The 26,770-nt window shown below is 42.5% G+C and overlaps 1 protein-coding gene across 5 annotated transcripts in view; it reads right to left on the minus strand.

The window, feature by feature from the left end:
• Positions 1–26,770, minus strand: part of SH3KBP1 (SH3 domain containing kinase binding protein 1) — a 237,284-nt gene that overhangs the window by 83,444 nt on the left and 127,070 nt on the right. For 3 of the 5 annotated variants that reach the window (XM_060234045.1, XM_060234044.1, XM_060234048.1), the window contains exons 6-7: positions 23,585–23,659; positions 8,639–8,835 (exon numbers count right to left, since the gene is read on the minus strand). In XM_060234045.1, the coding sequence (XP_060090028.1) occupies positions 8,639–8,835; positions 23,585–23,659 (272 nt within the window). Of the gene's footprint in view, positions 1–352; positions 428–8,638; positions 8,836–23,584; positions 23,660–26,770 lie in introns of those variants that run through there. The other 2 variants (XM_060234047.1, XM_060234049.1) reach the window with 2 other exon arrangements.

The raw sequence follows: 26,770 nt of genomic DNA on the forward strand, positions 1-26,770 counted from the left end.
AAGGCAGTCCCCCCCTCAAAAAGGTCCACATTATAACAAGGATATTATAAAACATCTGTATACATTTACGGATCAAAAGGGAAGAGCTATGCAGCTAAAGAGTTCCGAGGCATCCTGCCTTTGCGAAGGAGTAACTTATTTTAATATGTTGCTTATTACTTCATAAGCACAGATGGAGCTGTTTTCCATTCTGAGACTCCAGTGAAAAGTCTCTCACTTTTAACACATCATTTTTATGCCATGACACAATTAACCAAAGGCCTTCTTGCCAAACATCTGTGCTCTACATTATGTGAGTTACAACACAGTTGTCGAAATAAGCAAAAAAAGAAGCATTTAAAGACAGACATACCTCTTCTCCCATTGTGAAGCAAAGCTGCTCTTCTAGAGAGATTACACTAAGCAGCATTCAAAAGCTTCTCTGAGAGTCCTCCTCCCACTTCCTTCTAAGTGCTGAGCTCACTAAGTCTGGGAGACCAAGCCTAAAACTGAGTCACAGTTAAGACCAATATGAGTTATGAGGAAAGCAAAGCTTGCACTTGTTTATTTCACAGGAAACCTGGACTTTCTCGCAGTTTGGGCTATTCCATGATAATGAGGTTTCTTCTTCCTCCCCAAGAAAAGCAGGGTTTCTTTTAGATTAGCACACATGGAGAGGTAAAAAAATGTCAACACTGGCAGAAGGGAGATTTTCCTCCCCCCCCCCCAGAACCACCCAGTGAGTAAAATATTTTCAAACAAAATTAATCAAAAATAAATCCAGAAAAAACCTTTTTCTTCCTTAAGATACTGATATCCCACTGCTTCATATGGTGGAAAATTATCATATTTCTCTGCAGAATGTCTGGGTAAGAGACAGGTATATGGATGGCAATTTTTAATTAAATAAGCCATTCCTATGTAATCAATATGGCTTCTGTAATGCTACTATAAAATTAAAAAAAAAATTCCTAGGTAGCCGTATATGCTAAGTACGCTAAAGGTAGGTATTATAACACAAACTCTTTTAACAGCATGAAGGTATCTTTCCCCCTTTTATCCCCCCCCCACCACTAACAATGACAAGCACAATATTAAAAAGAAAAAGGGGAGGGGGCCTTTAGACCGGTAATTGTATCTCAAAAAGCACACTGCAGAATTAGAGAAAGCACAGGACGGGACGGGACAGTGGCTCAGTGGTAGAGCATCTGCTTGGGAAGCAGAAGGTCCCAGGTTCAATCCCCAGCATCTCCAAAAAAGGGTCCAGGCAAATAGGTGTGAGAAACCTCAGCTTGAGACCCTGGAGAGCCGCTGCCAGTCTGAGAAGACAATACTGACTTTGATGGACCAAGTGTCTGATTCAAGTATAAGGCAGCTTCATATGTTCATATATAAATGTTCACAGAAGAGGGCAACCAAGATTGTTGGGGGTTGGAGCACCTTCCTTATGAGGAAAGGCTGCACAGTTTGGGCCTTTTCAGTTTAGAAAAGAGACATCTAAGAAAGGACATGATAGAAGTTTAGAAAATTATGCATGGGGTCGATAAAGTTGACAAAATGCAAGAACTTGAGGGCATCAAATGAAGCTAATGGACAGAAGATTCAGGACAGAAAAAATGAAATACTTCTTTACACAGAGAGTTATTAAAATGTGGAATTGCTGCCAAAAGATGTAGTGATGATCACAGAAATAAACAGCTTTGAAAGGGGATTAGATAGATTCATGGAGAATAGGTCTATCAGTGTGGCTACTAGGTATGTTGACTGAGGGGAACCTCTATGTTCGGAGGCACTAAACCTTTGAATCCCAGAGCCAACAGGCAAGATCAGGGGAAGGTTTGGCTTCTATGCCCTGTTGTTGACCCTCCAGAAGAACTGCTTGGTCACTGTGTGAGACAGGATGCTGGACTAGATGGACTACTGGTCTGATCCAGTGGGGCTCTTCTTATGTTCTTACACAATACAAAATCTGAATATAAAAAATGTAATGGACAGAACTAATGACAGCCCCACACTGATTTCTTACACAGTAACACAATGGATAACTTCTGCATCAACATACTCAGTTCAAAATGATGCAGTGGAACAGGTTCAGACCTGATTCACATATGGAGAGATGCCACCCACAATGAATCACCAAACCCAGTTTTCTAAATATGACTTTCAATTCAAGGCTCTGCTGAAGTACATATTTCCAGGTTTCCAACAGCTGAGTGGCTAAATAACTTTATAGCATATTTCCAAAGTTCATCATTTCTACCAGTGTGTATAATGCCAGCCTTGGAATTGGCAAACCTGAGTTCAGATGTATCCATAGTGATGAGGACAAATTACATAAAATCTATGAACTATGGTTGTCTGCGAGCTTGATTAGTAAGCTCGAGAGTTATGGTGTAAAAGGACAGGTCCTCTTGTGGATAAAAAACTGACTAATTAATAGGAAGCAGAGAGTGAGTATAAATGGGCAGTCTTCACAGTGGAAGACGGTAAGCAATGGGGTGCCGCAGGGCTAAGTACTGGGTCCCATGCTCTTTAACTTGTTCATTAATGATCTGGAGTTGGGAGTAAGCAGTGAAGTGGCCAGGTGTGCAGATGACACTAAATTGTTCAGGATGGTGAGAACCAGAGAGGATTGTGAGGCACTCCAAAGGGATCTGTTGAGGCTGGGTGAGTGGCATCAATGTGGCAGATGAGGTTCAATGTGGCCAAGTGCAAAGTAATGCACATTGGGGCCAAGAATCCCAGCCACAAATACAAGTCGATGGGTTGTGAACTGGCAGAGACTGACCAAGAGAGAGACCTTGGGGTTGTGGTAGATAACTCACTGAAAATGTCAAGAGAGTGTGCGACTGCAGAAAAAAAGGCCAACGCCATGCTGGGAATTATTAGGAAGGGAACTGAAAACAAATCAGCCAGTATCATAATGCCCCTGTATAAATCAATGGTGAGGTTTCATTTGGAGTACTGTGTGCAATTCTGGTCACCGCACCTCAAAAAGAATATTATAGCATTAGAAAAAGTCCAGAAAAGGGCAACTAGAATGATTAAAGGTTTGGAACACTTTCCCTATGAAGAAAGGGACTTGGGGCTCTTTAGCTTGGAGAAACGTCAACTGTGGAGTGACATGATAGAGGTTTACAAGATTATGCATGGGATGGAGAAAGTAGAGAAAGAAGTCCTTTTCTCCTTTTCTCACAATACAAGAACTCGTGGGCATTCGATGAAATTGCTGAGCAGTCCGGTTAAAACGGATAAAAGGAAGTACTTCTTCACCCAAAGGGTGGTTAACATGTGGAATTCACTGCCACAGGAGGTGGTGGCGGCTACAAGCATAGCCAGCTTCAAGAGGAGATTGGATAAAAATATGGAGCAGAAGTCCATCAGTGGCTATTAGCCACAGTGTGTGTGTGTGTGTGTGTGTGTGTGTGTATTTTGGCTTCTGTGTGATACATAGTGTTGGACTGGATGGGCCATTGGCCTGATCCAACATGGATTCTCTTATGTTCTTATGATTAGCCAGGCAGGATTGGTGTAATGGCAAATACGGCTGCTGAAGATCCACAATGTGTATGCATTATAGTATGTATGTTTCAAAGCTTGAAGTTAATCAAGTTACAAGGTTAGGGTTTAAGTAGCCCTTCAAAATTTATTTAGAATCCACTTGCATATTTGATAATCATTTTTCACCTGGAATCTTTGGCATGAAAATCCACTGCATAAATAAAAGTTTATCAGTGGCTTTCATTTCTTTGCCATGATCTTCACAAGCAAACTATGGTCAATCCTACACATACAAGGATGGCTTCATTTTCTGCCACTCCTGTTGAGTTCAGACCACAATCAGGCTCAAACCATAAGTAGATATAGGCTGAAATTCTAAACTCATTTAACTGGTAGTTAGGTCTCACAGAGCTTACTGGATCTAATTTAAAAATAGAAGTATTTAGTATTCCAAACAATGTTCTGAAATTCCTTACACTCTCTGAGACCATTAGACACGATGATGTCCACAGTTCTGACCTGCAGGTGCCATAACATCTAGTCTGGCCATTTCTTTCACACACACATACTTTTGATACTACCATTTATCGAAAGAGATTCTATGGGGTGGAGCAAACCAGAATCCTTACTATTATGAACCCTTCCTGTTCTGACAAGCACTTTTTTCACTACCACTGAACGTAAGCTAAATGGAAAGAAAAATTATCACATTCCAGTCACAAGATGATGGCACTCAATATAGTTTTATTTACATTATAATAAAATGGGGGAAATTGAATACAATTTAAATATATAAATCATGCAATATGAGACATTATCTGTGTCAAATAACTTGGAAAATCTTTGCTCATCCCAGCAGCTATGGGTACTTCCACATAAGCACTGACCTCACTTGCCAATTCATTTATTCTTGTGAATCCACATAACTATGAATGCCACCGTTTGAAAGGAATATCATTATTCCCTGGTGCCATTGTGGTTTAAAAGTGCTCAGTTTTATTGACTTACAGCTTGCATCACAGTTGTAGGGCAAACCTTTCAAAGATAAATTACTGAAACACAGTTGTCTCATCTGGTTTGGAGGTAGGGTTTGTGATGCAACTGGTAACCTATAATACTCATTCAAGCTACATACAGATCCTTCAGTGCACTCAGGGTCAATTCTAGTAGTGTTAAGGGGAAAAGTCATTTTGTTGTCTCAGGAAACACTTAAGCTTATTTCATATTTTGGTCATTCTTCTAGATCAGGGTCTAAAGGTGTATGTTCACAATCTTTCTCAGAAACTGATCCACTAATTAACATCACTTGAAATTCATCCACAGTAATTTGTTCTTATAACCGCACTTCTGAATTAGCAGAGCAGCAATATAACTGAATTTTCTTCAGCTAAAAATCAATAGCATGGGTTTGGGTGTTTTTTTGTTGTTTCTTTGCTTTATTTCATTTAGTTTTATTTGTAAGAAGACAGAAAAATTAGAGGGGCTCTGTAAGGCGCTGAAGTACAAACTCAGCAAAACACAGACATGAACAAACATTGCTACTAACTTCTCTGTGGGTACTCAGACCTGAAAATAATACGCAGTAAGGATTCCTATAACGATGCAGACTCTGATTCTCATTCTGCTCGTTCTCTTTAATACAGCCTTCTGCTATACATGGAACCTAATCATGAGAGTAATTTGTGGCAGACCCTCTCCCACTCACAAGCCTACATTTTAACTCCAAATCAATACAGGATAGAGATGGTATTGATTTCTTTTTCAAGAAATCATTATAAAATAATGATTGCTCAGTTGTACAAAACTGACTTTTTGAACTATCACAAATTGGCTTTTCAAGCAGCTTTTAGATTGAAAAAAATGTTAAAACAGGGAACTGTATCACTTCCAGTATCTTCTGGACTCCATATCTGGACTCCCATATTTCTTTCAGATACTTTCTTTACCAAAATGAAGGATCTTCTCACAGGAACTATGTGAGCAGGACTAGTTGTTCATCAGCTTCAGCAACAGTAGTTATTGCAAGTTCAAAGTCGCATTTTGGAAAATGGTGGAAATACTTGCATTGTTTCAATATAATCTGCTTTAAACTAATGCTGCTGTTGAGGTGCAGAGCTGTTATAATGTCAAATCTCACAGTTCTTCAAGTGAAACCGTTTGTTACCAGAATAATACCCTATTACTTTGCTACAAATAGCCAGGGACTTAGGTAAAGCTAAAAAACAACTGTACCCCCTAACAATTCTGCCATATTATAAGAGCATGATTGTACAGGCATTTACTCAGGAAGTATTCATAAATTCACTTAAATTAAATCAGCTGTCGGCTGGAAAATAACTACAGTATATCAGACTAATAATTCCAAGAGGAGGAGGAGTTGAACCCATTCTACTTCAGATAAATCACAATGACACACACACACACAAATCCTGTCCATTATAGTCAATCTGTGTTGAAGAAGCTACAGAGTTCATTTGCAAGAGGTCCACTGATTTTTCAATTCTGCAGCCTAAAATAAATCAACAGCAAAATGCACTGGTTTGGAAAATTAGCTTTTCCAAGGAGGATACAATGATTTCTTAGAGAAGGAAATTCTTGGAGGAGTTGATTGCTTTCCAACACTCGTCATCTTCTAAGAAACCTTTATGAAACTTCACCAGGAATTTGTTTGCATGGTTAGACTGTTATGAATAGAAAACAGATCTCTTATTGAGAGAGTCTCTGCTCAAGTTAGAGAGGAAAATATAAAACTCAGTTTAGAGCTGTTAAATGTCATCTTGCTTCCAATTTCTTCTCTGCAGAGAATGATTTTATGGTTTCTCCTGGAACTATGTAAGGAGAAGTGACACACCTAATGTAACACAAATAGTGCTATCAGCAAATACCATAAACACAAAGCAGAACTTTGAGGCGCTCAAATGTATATGATGTCTCAGGAGGTATGTGAAAAGAAGAATAAATGTGTTTTCAAGAAAGGGATTGTGGAACAATGAATATAAACTGCAGCTATCTGTGACAAGACAAAAACAGTACAAAAATAGTACAAAAGAAAATCTGCTATGCTCCCTTCCCCATTTTTATATAACAAAACAAAAATAAACTCACAACCACTTTACAAACACTAGTATGCAGTTCTTGAAAGCAGGAAACATCATTAAGTGCAAATGTCTTTCAGAGAATATGACAGCCTCTTCTATTCTCCCATTTTTATATGAAGTGCAATGCACCCACAGTAGCCCCTGGACAATGGGAACACCACCCAACTTGATTATTTACTTATTCCTTATATTAAATTATTGCTACATGAAACTTATCAGGATCAGTTATATGCTTGTAAGGTTACTATATGAATTAAGCTGCAGCCTGTAACTCCACAGAGCTATGGTGTGGTTGACTGTCTTATTGAGACTCCTCAGAGTTCTACAGCCTAACCCCAAACGCATTGAGTGAGACAGCACTCAGTGCCATTAGAACTAAGAAGTTGATTGCAGACCCTTGCTGTGGAGGCAGAGATGGAAACATTGCCAGTGGAAGTATCACAAACAAAAGGAAGACAGAGGGAGGTGGATAAGGAGATATGAAGAAATGGCACAGGAAGGAAAAGGAAGGTGTTGGTCATAGGAGACTTCCTGCTGAGGGGTATAGAATGTCATGTGTCCAGGCCTGATCTCCTGCCAGGGGTGAAAATTAAAGTTATTATAGAAAGGATCCCAAAACTCATCAAACCTACAGAACATTATCCATTCCCGTTGGTCCATGTGGAAATCAACGACATGGCCATGAAATGGTGGCAAGGATGTACTTCTAAAGAAGAGTGTCTGCAGGTTGCTAGGCACTGTAGGGCAGTCATCAGAGAGGACAAAGCTCACAGTGAGCTAAAGCTGGCCAGGGAGGCTTGCTACAACAAGAAAACCTTTAGATATGTGAGCAGCAAATGCAAGATATAAGAGGCAATGGGCCCACTGTTGCGTAAAAATGGAGAAACTCTGACAGAAGACAGAGAGAAAGCAGAAAGGCTTAATGCCTATTTTGCCTCAGTTTTCTCCCCTGAAGAAGAGAACAGGCTCACCCAGAGATGGTAGTAGGCAAGGCATGGCATCCGGGCTGTTGGTTGACATAGAGTTAGTCGACAAGCACCTGAGTGCGCTGAATGAGTACAAATCCCACAGGCTAGATGAAAAGACACTCTAATTTCCTGGGACATAAAGTTAATTCCTAAGGGTCTACCATTGAAGTCTCATCTTGGAATGTGTTTAGAACAAATAATTTGCTCAGATACTAATTAAATGCATGGACTTCTGTCATGACCTGAGTACTGGGGTGTAGTTACTGGGGAAGCCCAAAAGCCAGGCAGAGGATTTTTTCAATTCCATAAACCAAAGGATTTCAAGAAAAAAGAGTCCATTGGCTTAATTCTGACAGGAAACTTGGGCACTCTTCCCCTGACCTGGTCATGAGGGGATTCAGGGAGTTATCTAAAGATGTGCTAGGAACCATTCAAGGCCCAGATACTTGGGGGATCTCTGTTCCTTTTCCATATAAGTTATATAAGTTCCATATAAGTTATATTTTTCTCCTCTATTACTACATATATTTGAACCATCTTTGCTCTGTGGTCTATCATTTTTAATTTCCCTTCATCAGCTTAAAGTGCTGTCACACATGATTTCCTGCCTATTACAATATCTGTACCTTTTATTAGGTATTCTCATCTGATGTTATTTGTTCTACTACATTAATTTTTACCAACAGGATAGCATACATTACTACATGCAGTAATCTTCATTAAGCAGCTAGACAATTACATTGCATGATGGACCAAAATACAAATAGACCAAAGCTAGGCCACATTAGTGTTCACCCACAGGCGGTACAACTACATTTAATTCTGCACCATAATATTATCAGCATAATCTTCAAGCAGATATTAAAGGACTGTTATTGTAAAAGGCTAGAAGAAAGACAGAAGTTAATCATTGGTGTAAAGGATTTTTCTTCTAGGCACTTACATCAATTTACCAATTTACCAGTATCAATTGCATTGACTTACCAATATTCATTTTCTTGACCTTACCAGACAGAGAATAAAACCCAACAGCCAAACTTAAAACAAACAATTGTCAGAGCATATGTGAGGATCTTAAATTACTGACTGTACCTTTTCAACAGGCAGGAAGTCACTGTCTACTTCAATTGATCTTGGTCGTAATTTTATAGGTTTGTCCTTGAAGATGTCACCAAAACCAATCCCCTTGACCTTTTTGGGTTGGATTGTTGCTGCCCCATTGGCGCCTTCTGATTTTGTGCTGCTTGAGTCACAACCATCACTTTCAGAGCCTGCAGCATCTCTTAAGCCTGCAAGATGGAAAGAAGAAGAAGAAATGTATGACTGTTGTCAAGAATTGTTGTCAGAATTTACTTCTGAACAACAAATGTATAATGCATATTATTTTAAAATTGAAAAATGAAGGTAAGTGGAAAGTCAGCTACTCAGTTCCATCCAGAAGGTGCTAGAAAATCAGTTCCATCCAGAAGGTGCTAGAAAATTCAGATATATTGGGCCTTATGTTGGTATAACTCATGTCAAACTATTTATGCAATATTATCTAAGGAAGAACAAGAACACTAAATGCTAGTTAATCAAATATGCAATCTAATAACCTGTGCAGTAATATCCTTGCCAAAACATTTAATTACATTCCTCTCTAGCTGAGGCAATCTTGTTACAAATGCGCACATCCACACCCCTATGCAGAAATAAAATAAATCAAAACAGACAGCCTGATTGGCTTTAGTAGCCTCAGTGAGAAAGGCTATTCTGCTTATATTAGCTTCTTAGAGGATGAACAGGTTTTACTTGAACAGCTTCACTGAGATATTGTATTGCTGTGGGTGCATACCAAATACTCTGTGCAAGCAAGCTCAAGGTATAAGATCTAACTTTTCCCCTCTAAAGGCACACAGAAGCACAGATTGAGCAAGCAACAAATGAATGATACAGTTTGAAATTCTGAGAATTAAAACATGGAACAGCTCATAAAGCATTGTTGATCTACCTAACTTATATTGCACCAGACATTTCTGGAGCACTATCTCTTAAGACAAAACTAAATGGGATGATATTTAGCATATGGTAAACCCTATTGTTTAATAATCATACCTTATGTAGCTATACACACGCATTCTAACATTATTTGTATGTGCAATAAAGACACTATGAAACAATCAGTATTCACAAAATGAAAGCTCACAAACTAGTTCACTTTTCCATGTTTTAATATGAATGGGCATATCTGTCTTAAAGTCAAATCATTGGTCCATCTGACTCTGAGCGCTCTGATTCTGAGTGACATTCACTAAAAAGGCTCTTGGACAAAAAAGAGATCTTCCCCAACACCTGCTTTCTGAATTGGAGGCTCTCCCCCCACTTCAGGGTTAGCAGAAAGTGGAGGGGGGGGGGAGTTTGAATGCCCACTGGGCACTCCATTATAGGATATAGGGTACAATGGAGAATCAATGTTTGGGTATCTGAGGCTCTGGTACAGCTGTTTGTTTTTTTTTCTGAGGCAGATGCACCAAAATTTCAGCATAGCATCTGATGCCTCTCCTAAAAAAAACCACAGCAACCTACGTTTGAAAATAAATGGACAGGGGGTCCAATTCTATGAACATCAAAAGAAAGTGCCCCTGTCCTCCAGTACTTCCAATGATGGGAAGGCATTTAAAAGAAGCACAGTCCCTTTAAATGCTTCTGGCTTCACCCCAAAGTCTCCTAGCTCCACCCCAAAAGTCCCCAGATATTTCCTGAGCCAGACCTGGCAACCCTATTTACCATAGTGTTTATTTTTCTTTTGAGACCTTTTAAAATAAAGGGAAACAACTGCTTCCACATGTAAAGAATACAAAAATCCAAACAGAATAAATGTCCACAGCACTGTTGTGCTTTGAAAACAAACTGTGCCAGAATTATCTGTTATGTTAGTTACATGATAAATGCTATCTTTGTTATGACACAGTCATATCAACATGTATTGTAACATATCTTTCTCAAACTGCATTACATATCAACTCTCATTTGAGACTTTCTTCTTATTCTTTATGTTGTCATTCTTCTTGTTGTTGTCTGATTTCCAGTTATTAATTATTTTTTTTAATTGTTGGGCTTGTTTAATCGTTCATCCTAGCCAAGGCCAGGCTCTGGGAGATGTACAACAGATAAAATACAAATAAATAAAATTCCAATTATCCCACTAGTTAAGTTTTTCTTCCAAGGTATCAGAGCATATGATTGGGGGGGGGGGGGGAGGTGGACAAAAAAGGAAGGGAAGGTGCCAGTTGCTGCTATCCTTAATTGAAAGTCTGGTGGAACATCTCTGCCTTACAGGCTCTGCAAAATTGCATAAAGTCCTGCGAAGCCTGGATGTTAGGTTTTGTTTGTTTGTTTTTAAAAAAATATAAGCTTCCAATCCACAAAAACTGATATTATTCCTTACTTGACACTAAATTGTTCAGGGTGGTAAAAACCAGAGTGGATTGCAAGGCACTCCAAAGGGATCTGTCGAAGCTGGGTGAGTGGGTGTCAACGTGGCAGATGAGGTTCAATGTGGCCAAGTGCAAAGTAATGCACATTGGAGCCAAAAATCCTAGCTATAAATACAAGCTGATGGGGTGTGAACTGGCAGAAACCGATCAAGAGAGAAATCTTGAGGTCATGGTAGATAACTCACTGAAAATGTCGACAGTGTGTGATTGCAATAAAAAAAGGCCAATGCCATGCTAGGAATTATTAGAAAGGGAACGGAAAACAAATCAGCCATAATGCCCCTGTATAAATTGATGGTGAGGCCACATTTGGAGTACTGTGTACAATTCTGGTCACCGCACCTCAAAAAAGATATTATAGCATTGGAAAAAGTGCAGAAAAGAGCAACTAGAATGATTAAAGGGTTGGAACATTTTCCCAATGAAGAAAGATTAAAACGAGGGCTGGTGAGTGGGAGTAGGCAAAGTAGGCAGTTGCCTAGGACACCACCTGACTGAGGGGGCACCATTGGATAAGCATATGGAGCAGAGGTCCATCAGTGGCTATTAGCCACAGCTTATTGTTGGAACTCACTGTCTGGGGTAATGATGCTCTGTATTCTTGTGCTTGTGGGGGGGGGGCAGAGTGGAAGGGCTTCTAGCCCCGCTGGTGGAGCTCTTTATGGCACTTGGGGTTTTTTGGCCACTGTGTGACACAGACTGTTGATGGGCCACTGGTCTGATCCAACATGGCATCTCTTATGTTCTTACTTGGCATTAACATCATAGCTATTGATCACTGCAGAGTCAGTTGCATAAAAATATACAGCTAAGACAGCTAACATTTTCCATTTAATCTGATCTGCCAACCAGGAAAAAAAGTGTGCTAAATCAGACTACAGGTAGCTCTTGTATTATGGAATGTTCCTTTTAAGAAAAAAAAAAGAGAAGATGTAACATTTTTTCACTTTTATGTTTACAGATAAATCTGCAAAACATGAATATATAATCAGGATAGATGGAAAAGACCAAGCAAATCTTTATCTTCATAAATCTGTCTTTCAAGTATCACAAGATTCCTTTTTGATGTAACATTGTCACTAGACACTGGAACTGCCCTTAAGTGCTTGAAATGATCAATATCTCAAATCCAATCTCATCCGGTTTTATTTTAAGAAAACAAAAACAAATATAGAATTGTTAGAAACAAAAAGGCCAATGCAAACTAAGAAGCTATCCACATGCAAGACATCTCATCGTCAGTCCATTCAATCCACTATCAACAAAGGGTATAAGTTCAGTTAACTGATGGAAGTCAACCAAACCATATGCTACTGCAAAAGACACAAAGTTGGTGTGGAGAAATGCTCAAAACATGGTTGCTCATCAGATCCTGGTCCTGAGCAAAACTAATTAATAAAATCTTCCACACAAAATATTAGATTACTCCATGCTAATTAAAGTTGATGGTAGAACTCTGGTGTAAGAAAGAGGATTCTCATTTACTTTAATTAAGACAACTATACTGCAAAGTCTAATGCCATTGTCCAACTAATGATAAAAACAAAACAACTTGCTTTAAAGTTATATTTATTTTATAAATCAGAAGATGTATTACATTACAAAAGCGTAATTTAAAATTTTTAAAGTCTTGTGATATATATCATAGATCTTTTTGTAATTCCAGAATACATTTTTCAGGAAGACACAGCTTTAACCTCCAAAATGGTTCTTTCATTTCCTTTCTTAAGCATAAATAATTTTTTTGTAACACAAATAAGTGCAAACACTTAATGCTTTCATAACAAATCATGCAGAATAAAAAGGGAATAAGCAATTTCCTGTAACATGTGACAACATGCATTAAGCAGAAAACATGAATGTTGGGACTCTTTCTGGCGTTATGAATGTAGGCAACTTTCCTTTTTTTTTTTTAAACAAAAATTGTTTCTGTAAGTTTTTGTCTTCTGCTTCCGTCTGCTGCCTTACTTGTTCATTCATTTTAATTTCTTTAGTATTTCTAGCTATAGTTCTTATTTTGTAAAAGGTGCAATAAAACAATAGAAATAAAGTGAATTCCACATGATATCTATAGTAAAGCTTTCATTACAAGCCTAGAAATAAAATTTAAGACCTGCTTTTCTTTTCTTTTAGGTGATTTCTACATTCATGTGCTTTTTTTTTTTAATCACGATAACTGACTGCAGTGCATATATCAATTACACTGTCATAAATTTACTTTAAAACTACATTACTGGAAATGGGAGAGAGAGGTTAAGACAGCCATATTTGCAATGAGTCACAGAAGGTGGGAAAACATTATGAGAGCACTAATGTTTTGTTTACTGCAGGAAAATTTTTTTACTCTTTTAAATCAGCATTGTGCATATATTTCGGTCACACTGATGTGTCTGTATTGACCCTTGGTTTGAGAGCCGCCCTGAGTCTGCCTTTGGTGGGGAGGGCGGGATATAAATTAAATAAATAAATAAATATATCTATGGTCAGTTGCCTTTGGACAGCTGTTAAGACAGTGGCTGGCAAGAATACAGTAATGGATGTTGCCAAGGCAAAATCACAATATGTTAAAATCACAATATGTTATATCCTTACCATCTACTAGGATCTATTTCTGGGATTACAGTGAATACCAAAACACATGAATACTGGGAGGCAGGAGAACCATCTGGGAGAAAGGAGGATCCTGCTGCCTCTCGGTAACAACGTAACCAAATATCCCACAGAACATATGAACATATGAAGCTGCCTTCTACTGAATCAGACCCTTGGTCCATCAAAGTCAGTATTGTCTACTCAGACTGGCAGCGGCTCTCCAGGGTCTCAAGCTGAGGTTTTTCACACCTATTTGCCTGGACCCTTTTTTGGAGATGCCAGGGATTGATCCTGGGACCTTCTGCTTCCCAAGCAGATGCTCTACCACTGAGCCACCGTCCCTTCCCATTCAACAATGCAGTATTTATGATGGTAGCATGGTGGGAGGCAGGGAGCAGGGGTCTACTAACTTTTCAGCCTGTAGCCACCTTTATAATTCTGACACACGGTGATGGGCAGTATCACAAAAAGGATGCCACAGAAGGCAGAGCCAACCACAAACTGTCAGGGAATGAAATTATGTGTAACTCTTATAGCAGGTTTTCAACATTTTAGGCAGAAGCTCTGTTTAATGGGATGCCTTTTAAAATTACCATATTGTTTAAAATATTTTCTTGCAGATACATAAAATTATAGATATTGACATAGCTAAGAAGCCCCATCTGACAGTACTGGTCTTCATTCTGAAGGCATTTAACACACTACTGCAAAAGGAATAGGCAGAAAATGTTTCTTTTCCAGTATATCCCTTTACATGAGCCCTTCTCTCATGAGCCCAGTCATTTTTAACCTGCAGTATTTCAACCATGACAGTTGAAAAGCTGGATCCAGGTGGGCAGCTGTGTTGGTATGAAGCAATAGAACAAAGTTGAAGTCAAGTAGCACCTTTAAAACTAATGAAGTTTTATTCAGAATGTGAGCTTTCTTCAGAATGTAATGTAAGACAACGAAATGTGTATGCACATGAAAAAACAGGTTTCCTACCTGTAACTGATGATCTTCGAGTGGTCATCTGTGCAGTCACACTTATGGGAGAAGGCGCTGGCGCCGATCACGATCGGTAACTTCAAAGCCGCGGATTTCCGCGCCCCTGTCCCGGTGCGCACGCGCAGGCACTCCCCTCCCTGCGCATGCCCACCAGGACAGGAGCGGACATCCCGCCAGTTCCTTCTGACCGCTGCAGGAGCCCTGTAGACGGACCCGCAGCAGTGGGGAAGGTGGGCGGGTAGTGTGACTGCACAGATGACCACTCGAAGATCATCAGTTACAGGTAGGAAACCTGTTTATCTTCTTCGTGGTCTCTGTGCATCACACTTATGGGAGATTAGCAAGCTAGCAGCCTACCTGGAGGAGGGTTGCACGGTCCGTCAACAGGTCAGCGACTGCAAAACTGCACAGCCCACAGACGAACTATGCTTCCACCAGAGGTCCAGCGCATAATGCCTGATGAACGTATGCGGAGAGGACCAGGTGGCCGCCTTGCAAATGTCCCGCAACGGCACCCCCTTCATAAATGCCGCGGAGGTGGCCATTGCCCTTGTGGAGTGAGCCTTGACCGGCCCCGGCAGAGGCCGCTTCCGTAACAGGTAACAGAGTTTGATAGTTTCTGTCAACCATTTTGACAGTCTCTGCGAGGCAACCCTCTGCCCAAGCGAGGCCGAAGCCTAAGAGATGAAGAGTCGAGGGTCCTTACGTGAAGGTTTTACCCTATGTAGGTAGAAAGAAAGCGCTCTATTCACGTCTAGAGCGTGAAGTCGACGTTCCGAATCTGTTGACGGATTCGGGAAGTACACTGGTAGGCAAATGTCCCTATTCAGATGAAAAGTGGACACTACCTTGGGTAGAAAGGTCACGTCGGGACGTAGCCACACCCCATCTGGTCGGAACTGAAGGTAGGGATCATCGCAGCATAGTGCCGCCAGTTCCCCCACCCTCCGAGCTGAAGTCATAGCTACCAGGAACGCCGTTTTCCAAGATAGTAGCTGCACGGAGCACGTGGCCATGGGTTCGAAGGGCTTGCCCGTGAGGGCTTCTAGAACCCCCGGCAAGTCCCAGGATGGGGTCGGCTTCCTAACTGCAGGGTACAGTCATAGCAGTCCCCTCAGGAAGTTCTTTGTGGTCGGGTGAGCGAACACCGAGCGGCCGTCAATGCGCTCGTGATTGGCTGAGATTGCTGCCAGGTATACCCGAATAGAGGACACTGACAACCCCTTGTCCAGCAAGGTAAGGAGAATGTCAAGGATGCCCGGAAGGCCTGTAGTTCTGGGGTCGCCCCCGGTCTCAGAGACGAAGTGTACGAAACGAGTCCATTTATAGACATACGACTTCCTTGTAGACTCCCGTCTACAGTTAAGGAGCACGTGCTGAACCCTTTCTGATAGTGCAGTCACCGGAGCCTCCACGCCGTCAATCTTAGGTGTGGAACATCGTGGTGGACCACCCGTCCCTGCTCTGAGAGCAGTAGATCTGGCACAGGGGGAAACTGGTGAAAAACTCCTTCGGACAACCGCAGGATGTGGGTGAACCAGTGTTGTCTGGGCCACCATGGAGTGATTAGAACACCTTTTGGGCGCTCTCTGTATATTTTTTGTACCACCCGAACAAGAAGAGGGATCGGGGGAAACATGTAGACATGGCGATTGTCCCAGGGTAGCAATAGTCCGTCCCACAACGACAGCGGGTCCCTCCCCCCCCGGCAACAGAACTTCTCGCACTTTCTGTTGTCGTGGGTGGTGAAGACATCGATGTCTGGAGTCCCCCATCTCTGGAAGACAGGTTATAAGAGGGTCCGGTTGAGCTCCCATTCGTGTATGGAAGCCCCTCCTCGGCTGAGGAAATCTGCACACCCGTTCTGATCTCCCGGCAAATGGGCTGCAGCCAGACTCGTGTCCATCTCTCTGCAGATCTCCCAGATCCGCAAGGCTAGAAGGCAGAGTTTCCGAGACACCGTGCCGCCCTGACGGTTTATATACGCAAGTGCCGTGGTGTTGTCCGTCAGAACCGCAACTTTCTGTCCTGCCAGCAAGTGCCGGAAGGAGAGGAGCGCATGATGGATCGCCAGGAGCTCCAAGAAGTTGACGTGGTATTGCAAATGGTCCTTGGGCCATCTGTCGCCCACACATAGTCCACTTACGTGCGCTCCCCACCCCCACAGAGACGCATCCGAGGTCAGAGTCACTGTCGGGCGTGAAAGGGGGCCCCCTGCAATAGGTTGCGCTTGTGCTGCCACCAAAGCAGAGTCCTGAGCACCTCCTCCGGGACGAATAGTCTGCGACGAGGGGAGTCCCACCCGCACTTGAAAACTCCCAGGAACCACAACTGAAGGATCCACATGTGGAACCTGGCAAAGGTCAGCACAGCTGTGGTGGATACCATCAGTCCCAACATCCGCTGCACCTGAAGAGCAGTGACCGATTTGCTCTCCAAGAAAATCTGCACCAAGTCCATGATGTCCTTTGCCCTCTTCTCTGGTAGGAAGGCCTTGCACAGCCGTGTGTCTAGGATTGCCCCTATAAATTGTACCCTCTGAGAGGGCTGGAGACAGGACTTCCTTGCATTCACCTTCAAGCCCAGCTCTTCTAGAAGGGATAGAGTCACTGCAATGTGCTGGAGAAGGCTGGCCTCCGATTCGGCCACCAGAAGCCAGTCGTCGATGTACGTGTACACCGCTACACCCTGTAGTCTGAGATGAGCCGCTACCACTACCATGATCTTTGTAAAGACCCTGGGGGCTGTTGATAACCCGAATGGCAGGGCCCTGTACTGGTAATGCGTAGTCCCGATGGCGAACCGGAGGAATTTCCTGTGGGATGGGTGGATGCTTACATGAAAGTAAGCATCCTGCAGGTCCAAGGTCGCCATCCAATCCCCGAGATTCAGCAACGGAAGTATGCTGGGTAGCGACGTCATGCAAAACTTTTGGTGTGGTATGTACAAGTTGAGACCCCGCAGGTCCATGATGGGACGGAGACCACCATCCCTCTTTGGGACCGCAAAATAACGGGAGTAGAACCCCAGTCTCAATTGGTCCGACGGGACCCGTTCTATGGCCTCTTTCTGAAGGAGGGCAGTCACTTCTTCTTGAAGCATCGGCGACGGAGTGGTGTAGACGAATGTTGGAACCTCTGGTTCCTGTTGGAATTCTATTTGATAGCCCAGCCGGACTATCGATAGTACCCACTGGTCTGATGTTATTGCTGCCCATGTGTTGTAAAAAGGCCAGAGCCGGGTGCGGTCCAAAGAAGAACAAGGGCGGGGGGAAAAAGGGAGAACAGAGTCAAAGTCCCTGCTTAGGTTGCCTGTTTCCCTTTTGGCGAGACGATTGGTAAGAGGTTGGGGAGTACTTGGACTTGTTGCCGTACTGTGGTTTGGAGAAGGGAGCTGTGGACTTTGGCCTCCACTGTTGCTCAGTTGACTGCTTGGGAAAAGGCTTCTTAGGCCAAGTTCGCGACCAGGAACGCTTGCCTTGCTGTCTGGAGGAAGCTGGTACCCCGAGGTTTCTGGATGTGCGGATGCTTTTATCCATTTCCTGCAGGACTGTATCAGTGTTAGCACTGAACAGCCCCTTCCCGTCAACGGCAAGTCCTCAACATATGCCTGGGTATCAGCCTGCAGAGCCGTGGACCTGAGCCATGAATGCCTCCTTAGTGTGACAGCTGCCGTGGGGGTTTTTGCTGCAATGTCGCCGGCATGCCTGGCAGAATTGAGCTGTTGCTTGGCCACAGTCATGCCCTCAGCCTGGAGCTTCCTGATGGCGGTTCTAGTTTGTTCCGGGAGCCCGGGCAGTCGTGTGGAGATCTGGTCCCATAGGGCGTATTGGTATCGCCCCATACATGCGGCGTAATTAGCAACCTTCAGGCCCAACGCCCCAGCCGAATAAACCCGTCGGCCCAAACCGTCGAGTTTCTTTCCCTCCTTATCTGGGGGGGAAGCATGGGTCTTCCGAGTCTTGGATGACGATGCCACAACTACAGAGTTTGGTCTCGGATGATTGAATAGAAAGTCAGCTGTAGACTCCTGTACACGGTACATGTGGTCAAGCCTGCGCGAAGATATCGGTGTCGACGCAGGCTTGTCCCATGAAGCTTTGGCCATGTGCAGCAGCACCGTCGTCATTGGAAGGGCAACCGCCGATGATGTATCCCTTTGCACGATGTCGAACACAGTGTCTGTGATGACAGGCTGTGGCTGAATCGTAGAGAGGGATAGGGATTGGGCCATTCTTTTCACCAAATCCCCATAAGATTTTAAGTCCTCCGAGGGGGAAATGGGTTGATCCTCGCCGACCTTGTTGGAGGGAGGGCTGTCCTCCGGGGAAGATGGGCCAGGTTCCTCCAATACCGAATCTCCCGACGACCTTGGTGATGCCCCGGGAGATTCAGACTGTTCTGACGGGTGCGACGCTCGGTCCCGATGCGGGTCTGGTGGCGTTGTCTCCTTTGCAGGGGGTTTGGGTGGTGACTTCTTCTTGGGAGGATCTTCCACCGGGGGTTTCGATACCGATGCCGACGGGGATCTCTTCCGCGGTCGATAGGATGTTCTCGACCGATGCGATGTCTCCGAGCGTTGGTCCCAGTCAGGCTGTCTGGGAGGAAACCACGGAAACATCGTGGGCATCGGGCAGGACCCATATAGGTACTGCCATTGAAGCTGGTCCCATGACAGCGGGGGTGTGGCCTTCCGCCCTGGAGAGTCCTGACGTCTCCTAGGGGATGGATCTTCCGGAGATCTGTCTCTCGACACCCTGAAGTCCCTTTGATGTCGGGGGCTCCAGGACCTATCCCGATGTGAGCTGTCCGATCGATCTCTCCGCACCGATTCGCGTCTCAAGACCAGGGGAGAGACTCTGCAGGGACTCCGAGATCGATCCCACCTGGTGCCTCCAGCGCGGTCTTGGGAGCTGCGCTTGTCCACCTGAAGGAGATCCAGAGGACTCTCCCCTCTCACCGACCTCTGAGCTGGGTCGAGGTCGTGGTCGGAGTCCGACGAGATCGCAATCTGTGTCGACATCGATTGCAGTCTAGGTGGGCTCTGCTGCCGACGCGGAGATGCGAGCAGTTTTAGCGGCGGGACAAGTAGCGCCTTCGGGTCCTGTGGGGACTTCGGGGAGGAGCGGGAAGCAGATTCGACATGCTTCTGCTTGTCCGCCTTCTTCCTTTTCTTCGGCTCCGAAGAATCCCCTTTTACCTCCTTGGGCCTCTTGGCTGGTGTGGAGGTATCCGACCTCGAGGCCGAGCCCGCTCTTTTCAGGGGGCGATCGGCGTCGGAGGGAGCCTTGTCGACATCGACCGTCGACACCGAGGAGTTTGGCGCGTTTTCAGATGACGACGCCATTTCGCGAGGAGTCAACACTTGCTCCATCAAGGCTGCCGCGAGGCGAGCCGCTCGATTTTTTCTCGTTTGCCTGGAGAATTTTGCGCAGTGTGGGCAGGAGTCCGGTTTATGCGCTTCTCCGAGGCAGAGTAGGCACAGAGTGTGGCCGTCCGGAGGGGTGATTTTGCTGCCACACTTCCTGCACCTTTTGAAAAATCCCCAGCGCTTTTCCATGCGCGGAAGGCGCAGGGGGTGAGGGGGGGAAGGCTAAGGGGGGGAAAAAGGGGAAAAGGGGAAACTGGAAATAGGAAAAATAACAAAACGCCTATTCCTCCCCACTCACGGACAGACGAATGTAGTATTTCTAGAAGGAAATCCAACTAGCGAAGAAGAAATCCACCGACCGATGCGAAGATCGACTGATCCCAGCGGCGGTCAGAAGAGAACTGGCGGGATGTCCGCTCCTGTCCTGGTGGGCATGCGCAGGGAGGGGAGTGCCTGCGCGTGCGCACCGGGACGGGGGCGCGGAAATCCGCGGCTTTGAAGTTACCGATCGTGATCGGCGCCGGCGCCTTCTCCCATAAGTGTGATGCACAGAGACCACGAAGAAGATGCTTACATTCTGAATAAAACTTTGTTGGTCTTAAAGGTACTACTGAAGTCCAACTTTGCTCAGCTGAAGAACTGGTGAGAGCTCCCGGCACATGTGTGTAGTAATAGAGATTCTGGATGGATCTGGATATGAACAAAAATGATATGTGAACAAAGTATGATATAGTGATGTTATCAACTGCCATCTGAATTACAAAATACATTAAAACTAGAAAAATCTGATGATTCCAATAGAAGTTCCAGTTAGATGCATTAAACATTTTAGCTGCGCAGCCCAGTAGTATTAGTTGTAATCAAATCCCATGCTGTTTTTAGAATATCACTCCACTGTTTCCACTGGTAGAGTACTTTACATAAGGCTACTGTCTGCATTATACCATAAAAACCATTTTTTTTAAAAAAAAAACCCACCTGCCACTTTCTAAAAATGCTTGGCAAGTATGAGGAAAGATGTTGGGAGGCACCATGATGGAGTCCCCTAGAGTACAAGCTATATCTAGTATAGTAGTATCAATGAAGTCCTAACTAGTGTTTTATTACTGCTTTTTACTACATTCTATATCATTCGCTTTTCTTTCACCTTTCGGTCACCTCAAGAATAGATCACTGTAATGCTCTCTACATGGGGCTACCCCTGACGCTAACCCGGAGACTACAACTAGTGCAGAACGCTGCGGCACGGCTGTTAATGGGGCTACCACGACGGGAGCACATTCGGCCAGTGCTGAGAGAGCTGCACTGGTTGCCTGTTGTGTTCCGAGTTCGCTTCAAGGTGTTGGTATTAACCTTTAAAGCCCTTTATGGTCAGGGACCTGCCTATCTACGGGACCGCCTTTCCCCATATATCCCCCAGAGAGCACTGCGACCAGGGACAAAAAATCTGCTGTCCGCCCCTGGCCCAAAAGAAGCCAGGTTATCCGCAACAAGATCTAGGGCCTTCTCGGTGGCAGCACCAGAACTCTGGAACACCCTCCCAGAAGCTATAAGGGCCCTGCGGGATTTGTCGGCGTTCCGCAGGGCCTGTAAGACCGAACTGTTCAGGCAGGCTTTTCTGGTTGACTGAAAATGGGCTGCCACCGGACATCCTACAGAAGCTGGTGGTCATAGTCAGAACCTAATACCGCCAGACTAGACTGAGATATCGTAATAGTTTTTAACCTGATAAATGTATTATGGTTTTATATGTTTTATGAAATTGATTGTTTTTATGATATTGTAAGCCGCCCTGAGTCCGCTTGCGGAGAGGGCGGGATATAAATATAAAGTAATAAATAAATAAATTTCTGGTCCCTTGCGTGCCCAGTTGTGGATTGGGAAGAACTGAAATCACATTACTAATGGTGAGGGTTGACTGTGTACTTGTTGGGTGATTTTAAAAATGCTTAGCAAATCATGAAACCAACTCACAGAAACCATTTTTTCATCCTACTTCTATAAAGGTATCTGGAGACTCACAGACTTGCATAGAGATGTGTCTAAGGATAATGATTCACATAGATATGTGTCTAAGGATAATGATTCACATCTAACTTTTTTCTCTAAGAGACCCAATATAGTGTAAGAGATTATGGTGGTGGACTAGAATCTGGCAGACCCAAGTTTGGATTTCCACTCTGCCATGGAAGCTTGCTGGGTAATGTTGGGCCTGCTTTGGCACAGAGTTGTTCTGAGGATAAAATAGAGGAGAGGAGAGTGATTTAAGCCACTTTCAGTCTCCAATGGGGACAAAAGCCGGTTATAAATGAAGTAAATACATGAATAAAATAGTGATTTATAGAATTAGAAAATGTTCTTCGTTTTTTTTTTAAAATAAATGCATACATTGGGACTAGCACTAGGGATGGGTATTAAATAAATTTCATTACAAATTTTGCTGTTTGTGGTTTGCAAACCAAAGTTTGTGGCAGGTCTACTGTCACAGACTTCCATGAACTTTTAAAGCAGTTCATGGCAGTTCATAGAGAGAGTCCTTTTAATCCTCTACTTTCTGTTCCCTATGAAAGCTGCAGTGGGGGCTGCTCCCTGCCATTCAGCTGTTTCGGGCTGTCTTGTGCATTCCCCTATACTCCTATACTTTAAGGACAAGACAGCTTGAAACAGCTGAGTGTCAGGCTGCTCTTCATTGCTCAGCTGTTTTTTGGCCTTTTTGCAAACACTGTTTAAAGGTGTCATGGTTCAATTCAAAAAGTTTTGCGGGGCCACAAACCACAAACAAGCCTTCTGGTTCAGTTCAGGGTTTGGTTTGTGATTCATCTATGAACTACAAACTGTCATGAACCTCATTTTTCCTGTTTGTGCCCATTTCTAAACAGCATTAGATGAGAGAGAGCAAAACAGTTGAAAGAGAATCTGCATCCAGAAAGATATTCAGTAGAGACCCATTTGCAAACCTAGCTTTTCTCTGAGCAGCTCTAACATGGCAAATGAAAGTAAAGGTCTGAAGTGAGAAGCAGTCAGTAGAAGGGAGCTAAACTCTGCATCCACCCCTTCCTTTCCCCCTGTAATCCCCTAACATCACCCATTCTCATGACACACATCCAGAACACAGCTTTGCATCAAATGTAAGAGGCTAGAAATCATTGAATATAGCCTCCTTTGTTAACAAAAGGCAAGCATGGCTGATGTGTTCCTTATTGAAAACAACCATATTCTTTGTTAGGTAAACCATCCTAAACAAACTTAAATAGTTGCATTTTGGCCACCAAGGTCAAATGGTGCTTAAAAGTACATTGCTTCTCATGAAACACCTCCCAGAAATATGTACACCAATTCCAGCTAAAGTATAAATTAAAATGCTACTGTGCGGTAGTGCCTCATGCCTTCTTGAATGTCCCTCAATACTATACAGACACATATACACATATATGTCAGGTTACAGAACTGGCTACATCACCACTAACTTTTTGCATACATACAGACAAAATATTCACGCAGAACAGCCAAAGCTGAGTGCAATGGATGGATGTTATTCAATAGCAGATGAAATTGCACACAATCAAGGAGCAGACTTAGCTTAGCATTCCCTCTTTTTTAAAAATTAACTCACTGTTATAGCGTCTGTAGCTGTCAATCTTGGTTGTTGCCACTTTATACAGAATTGTACCTTCAAAGGCAGTTTTTCCTGACAGGAGAACAAAAGAAAAGGAAAAACGGAAAAAAACCGAAGGGGATACAAGAAATTGAATAATGGCAAAAGAAAAAGATAGGAAAGGAAAGGATAGTTTTTAAAAGTCTTTGCTGTGAATTGAAAGGTTTATTAGCAGAAGAACAGGACTCTCAGTAGTGAAGTTTCACTAAATGCATTTTCAACAGGAAGATCTCATGATTTTGCTAAGGATTATGTCGTACTACACATAGTTATCATTTCCTATAAACTCTAGTGGCTTGTCAAAAGTCAAAACATTAAGGTTTAAGGTTTAGAAGACTCAGAACCACACTTTTATAATAGGTTCCACTGTTATCTGCTTTTCTTTTACTTTGATAATTTAACTTTTGAAACATCTTAACTGACATTAAAATGATGTTTCAAAGACTTTAGTTCTAAGGATGATTCAGACAGGAGCACTGTCTACAACAAAAAAGAAAAAGAAGCTCCTCCCCCTTCATTTGAACTGCTTGAATCAGTCATGTGTCCTTTATCCACCCTCACTGCTAGCTTTCCAAATGCCAGGGAAGGGTGTGTATATGATTAGGAAATTATTCTGGTTCTACGGTTTCACTTGATGGATTCTTCAAATTATTCATATGCCATCTGCAGTTACTCAATCTCATCACACTCTTGCACCAATCATGTACTTCTGAACCATGTACATATGTGTGAGAATTTCCCTTCCTACAAAGAATGTCCTCCAAGATGAAAATACAATGTAGCAGAGGGATAGGTCAATAAAAAAAATATTTTGCAATCTGTATTATTTTCCAAATATCCAAATACTGTTAAGAAGTACTCTCATAGATCCTTTCCACCAAGGAGGCAGGTATTTGGTCAGCATGACAAACCTTTAATGACAAAGGCAGAAAAAGCTAGGCCATGTATCTGCCTGTTACTGAGTCCAAAAGAACATGAAAGCTGTCCATTGAGTTTGGAGAGAAACATTTACATATGAAATATCATATACATGAAAAACATCTCACTCAGTTCCTGCCACTTTCCCATAATATCTTCTATCTGTAACCCCATGTTATATACTTCCCTACCTGCCTGCCAGTTGATGTCATCAACTGGGAGCAGGAAATGTATCTTCATGATATTAAGATATGTTTAAGTGTTGGTCAGTTTTGTGCTGGGGGACTAGAAAGCTAGATGGGTGACTTCTTTTTCTAGTGTTAGTACACACTTGTTCTTACATGTCTATTTCTATTTCAATTTAATCCATCAAAACTTGTTTTAGATGAAATGTTATTTAATAATGCTGATGTTATTGCATCAGCATCTCAAAGTACTGCCAACAGGACTTACCACTGGGTAAACATACAACATACAAGATGTAAGATTTCTAAGGATATGTAGAAATAAACAAAATTAATTATTTTTATTCCATTAAATCTGAATAAAGTAATGCCACAGTCATTACCTCAACTATATGTATCTATATGTTTTCTAGTATTATAATTTATAATAAAGCAAGTTGTTTGAAAGAATACAAATCTTTCAAGATGGTGGCCAAATTCTTCAATAGTAAATAAGATCTAAATTTATAATTTTAATAGTATTAAATGTAGCATATAAAAAGTACTAGTAATGTATTTTAAAATAATTAAAACAGTAATTTTAGGGAAGAGGCTACAAAGATGTTATTCAGTGGATCAGGCTTCCTTGGGAGGTGGTGGACTCTCCTTCTTCGGAGGTTTTTAAACAGAGGCTAGATGACAGCAATGCTGATTCTGTAAACTTAGGCAGATAATAAGACGGAGGGCAGGAAAGGTTGCATCAGTGTTCAGTTGTCGTGGGCCTTTCTTACACACCCAGGGAAATGCTGATTGCCACTTTAGGGTCAGGAAGCAATTTTTCTTCAGGCCAGTTTGACCATGGATTCTGGAGGTTTTTTGCCATCTTCTTTATATGAACCAGAGGTCACTGGATGTGTGGGAGGGGGAAGAGGTATTTGTGAATTTATTGCATTGAGAAGTGGGTGGGACTAGATGACTCTGGCAGTACCATTGAACTCCATGATTCTGTATCACTTTCCAAACACAGAAGTACCAAAGCCAACAGAAAAACAGATGAATAATAATAAGCCAAAAAGTGTTCTTTTCCCCGCCCCCATGGATTAATAGAGGATAAAAAAATGAACAGACCTCTCAAAAAGACGCTGCTATATGCACAGAACAATTAGTTTTGAATCCATAAAGGCTTTGATTTGTTGCCTGTTGCTAAATGAATTCATTTACTTTATATTTGAGAAATTTCTTACCAACAATTCCATAGAGACAAGAAAGAGTCTTTGCAATATGAATGGGAAACCTTTATGTAACTAAAGTTTGTCTTCTGTTCTATTGGTTTGTAAGTACTGAAAAAAGTTACTGCACCAAACAAAAATAGAGCCAATGCAAATACAATAGTCTCCAATAATTAATCTTGCACTCCAAAGCTTTTTGCTTTAAAACTTGTAGCATATAAAACTGAGCAAAGGGAAGAAAGATACAAGGAAGCAAGCATGGGCTGGCTCTTTAAATCTACTGATCTCCCACATTGCCTTGTGCCCTGGAAGGTCACTGTTGTTATTAGTCTGCCAGCTGTCACTGCCTACTGTTTCAACCAAAAGATGAGAACACTGAGGAAGACAGAACAAAAGGAACAAACAGTGTAACCAATCTCCAAAGCACAAAATACAATTAAACAACCAATGAAACTCTTTAAATGTTTATTATATCCATAAGAAATTAATCAAGAAATCCATCAATACTAATAATTCTCTAATAATAATTCTCCATGTGGTGGAGAACTCTGGAGGCATTGAAAGAAGAGGTCTTTGACAGCAGATCCTCTGCAGCGAGTTTACCTGTTTTCTATTTACTTTTTACGAACTTTACAATTGGTGTTTTTATTTGATTTGTATTTGTCCGCATGGATGACTGGTGGACTTCTTTTCTAAGACAATTATTAGTATTGATTCTTGATGAATTTCTTCTTGATGAATTCTTTATGAATATAATGAACATTTAAAGTGTTTCACTGATTGTTTAAGTGCCTATTTTTTGGCAGATGCCATCATTCCAGTAACTCTTTCCC

The sequence above is a fragment of the Heteronotia binoei genome, chromosome 3, assembly GCF_032191835.1.
Source record: "Heteronotia binoei isolate CCM8104 ecotype False Entrance Well chromosome 3, APGP_CSIRO_Hbin_v1, whole genome shotgun sequence".
NCBI lineage: Eukaryota > Metazoa > Chordata > Lepidosauria > Squamata > Gekkonidae > Heteronotia > Heteronotia binoei.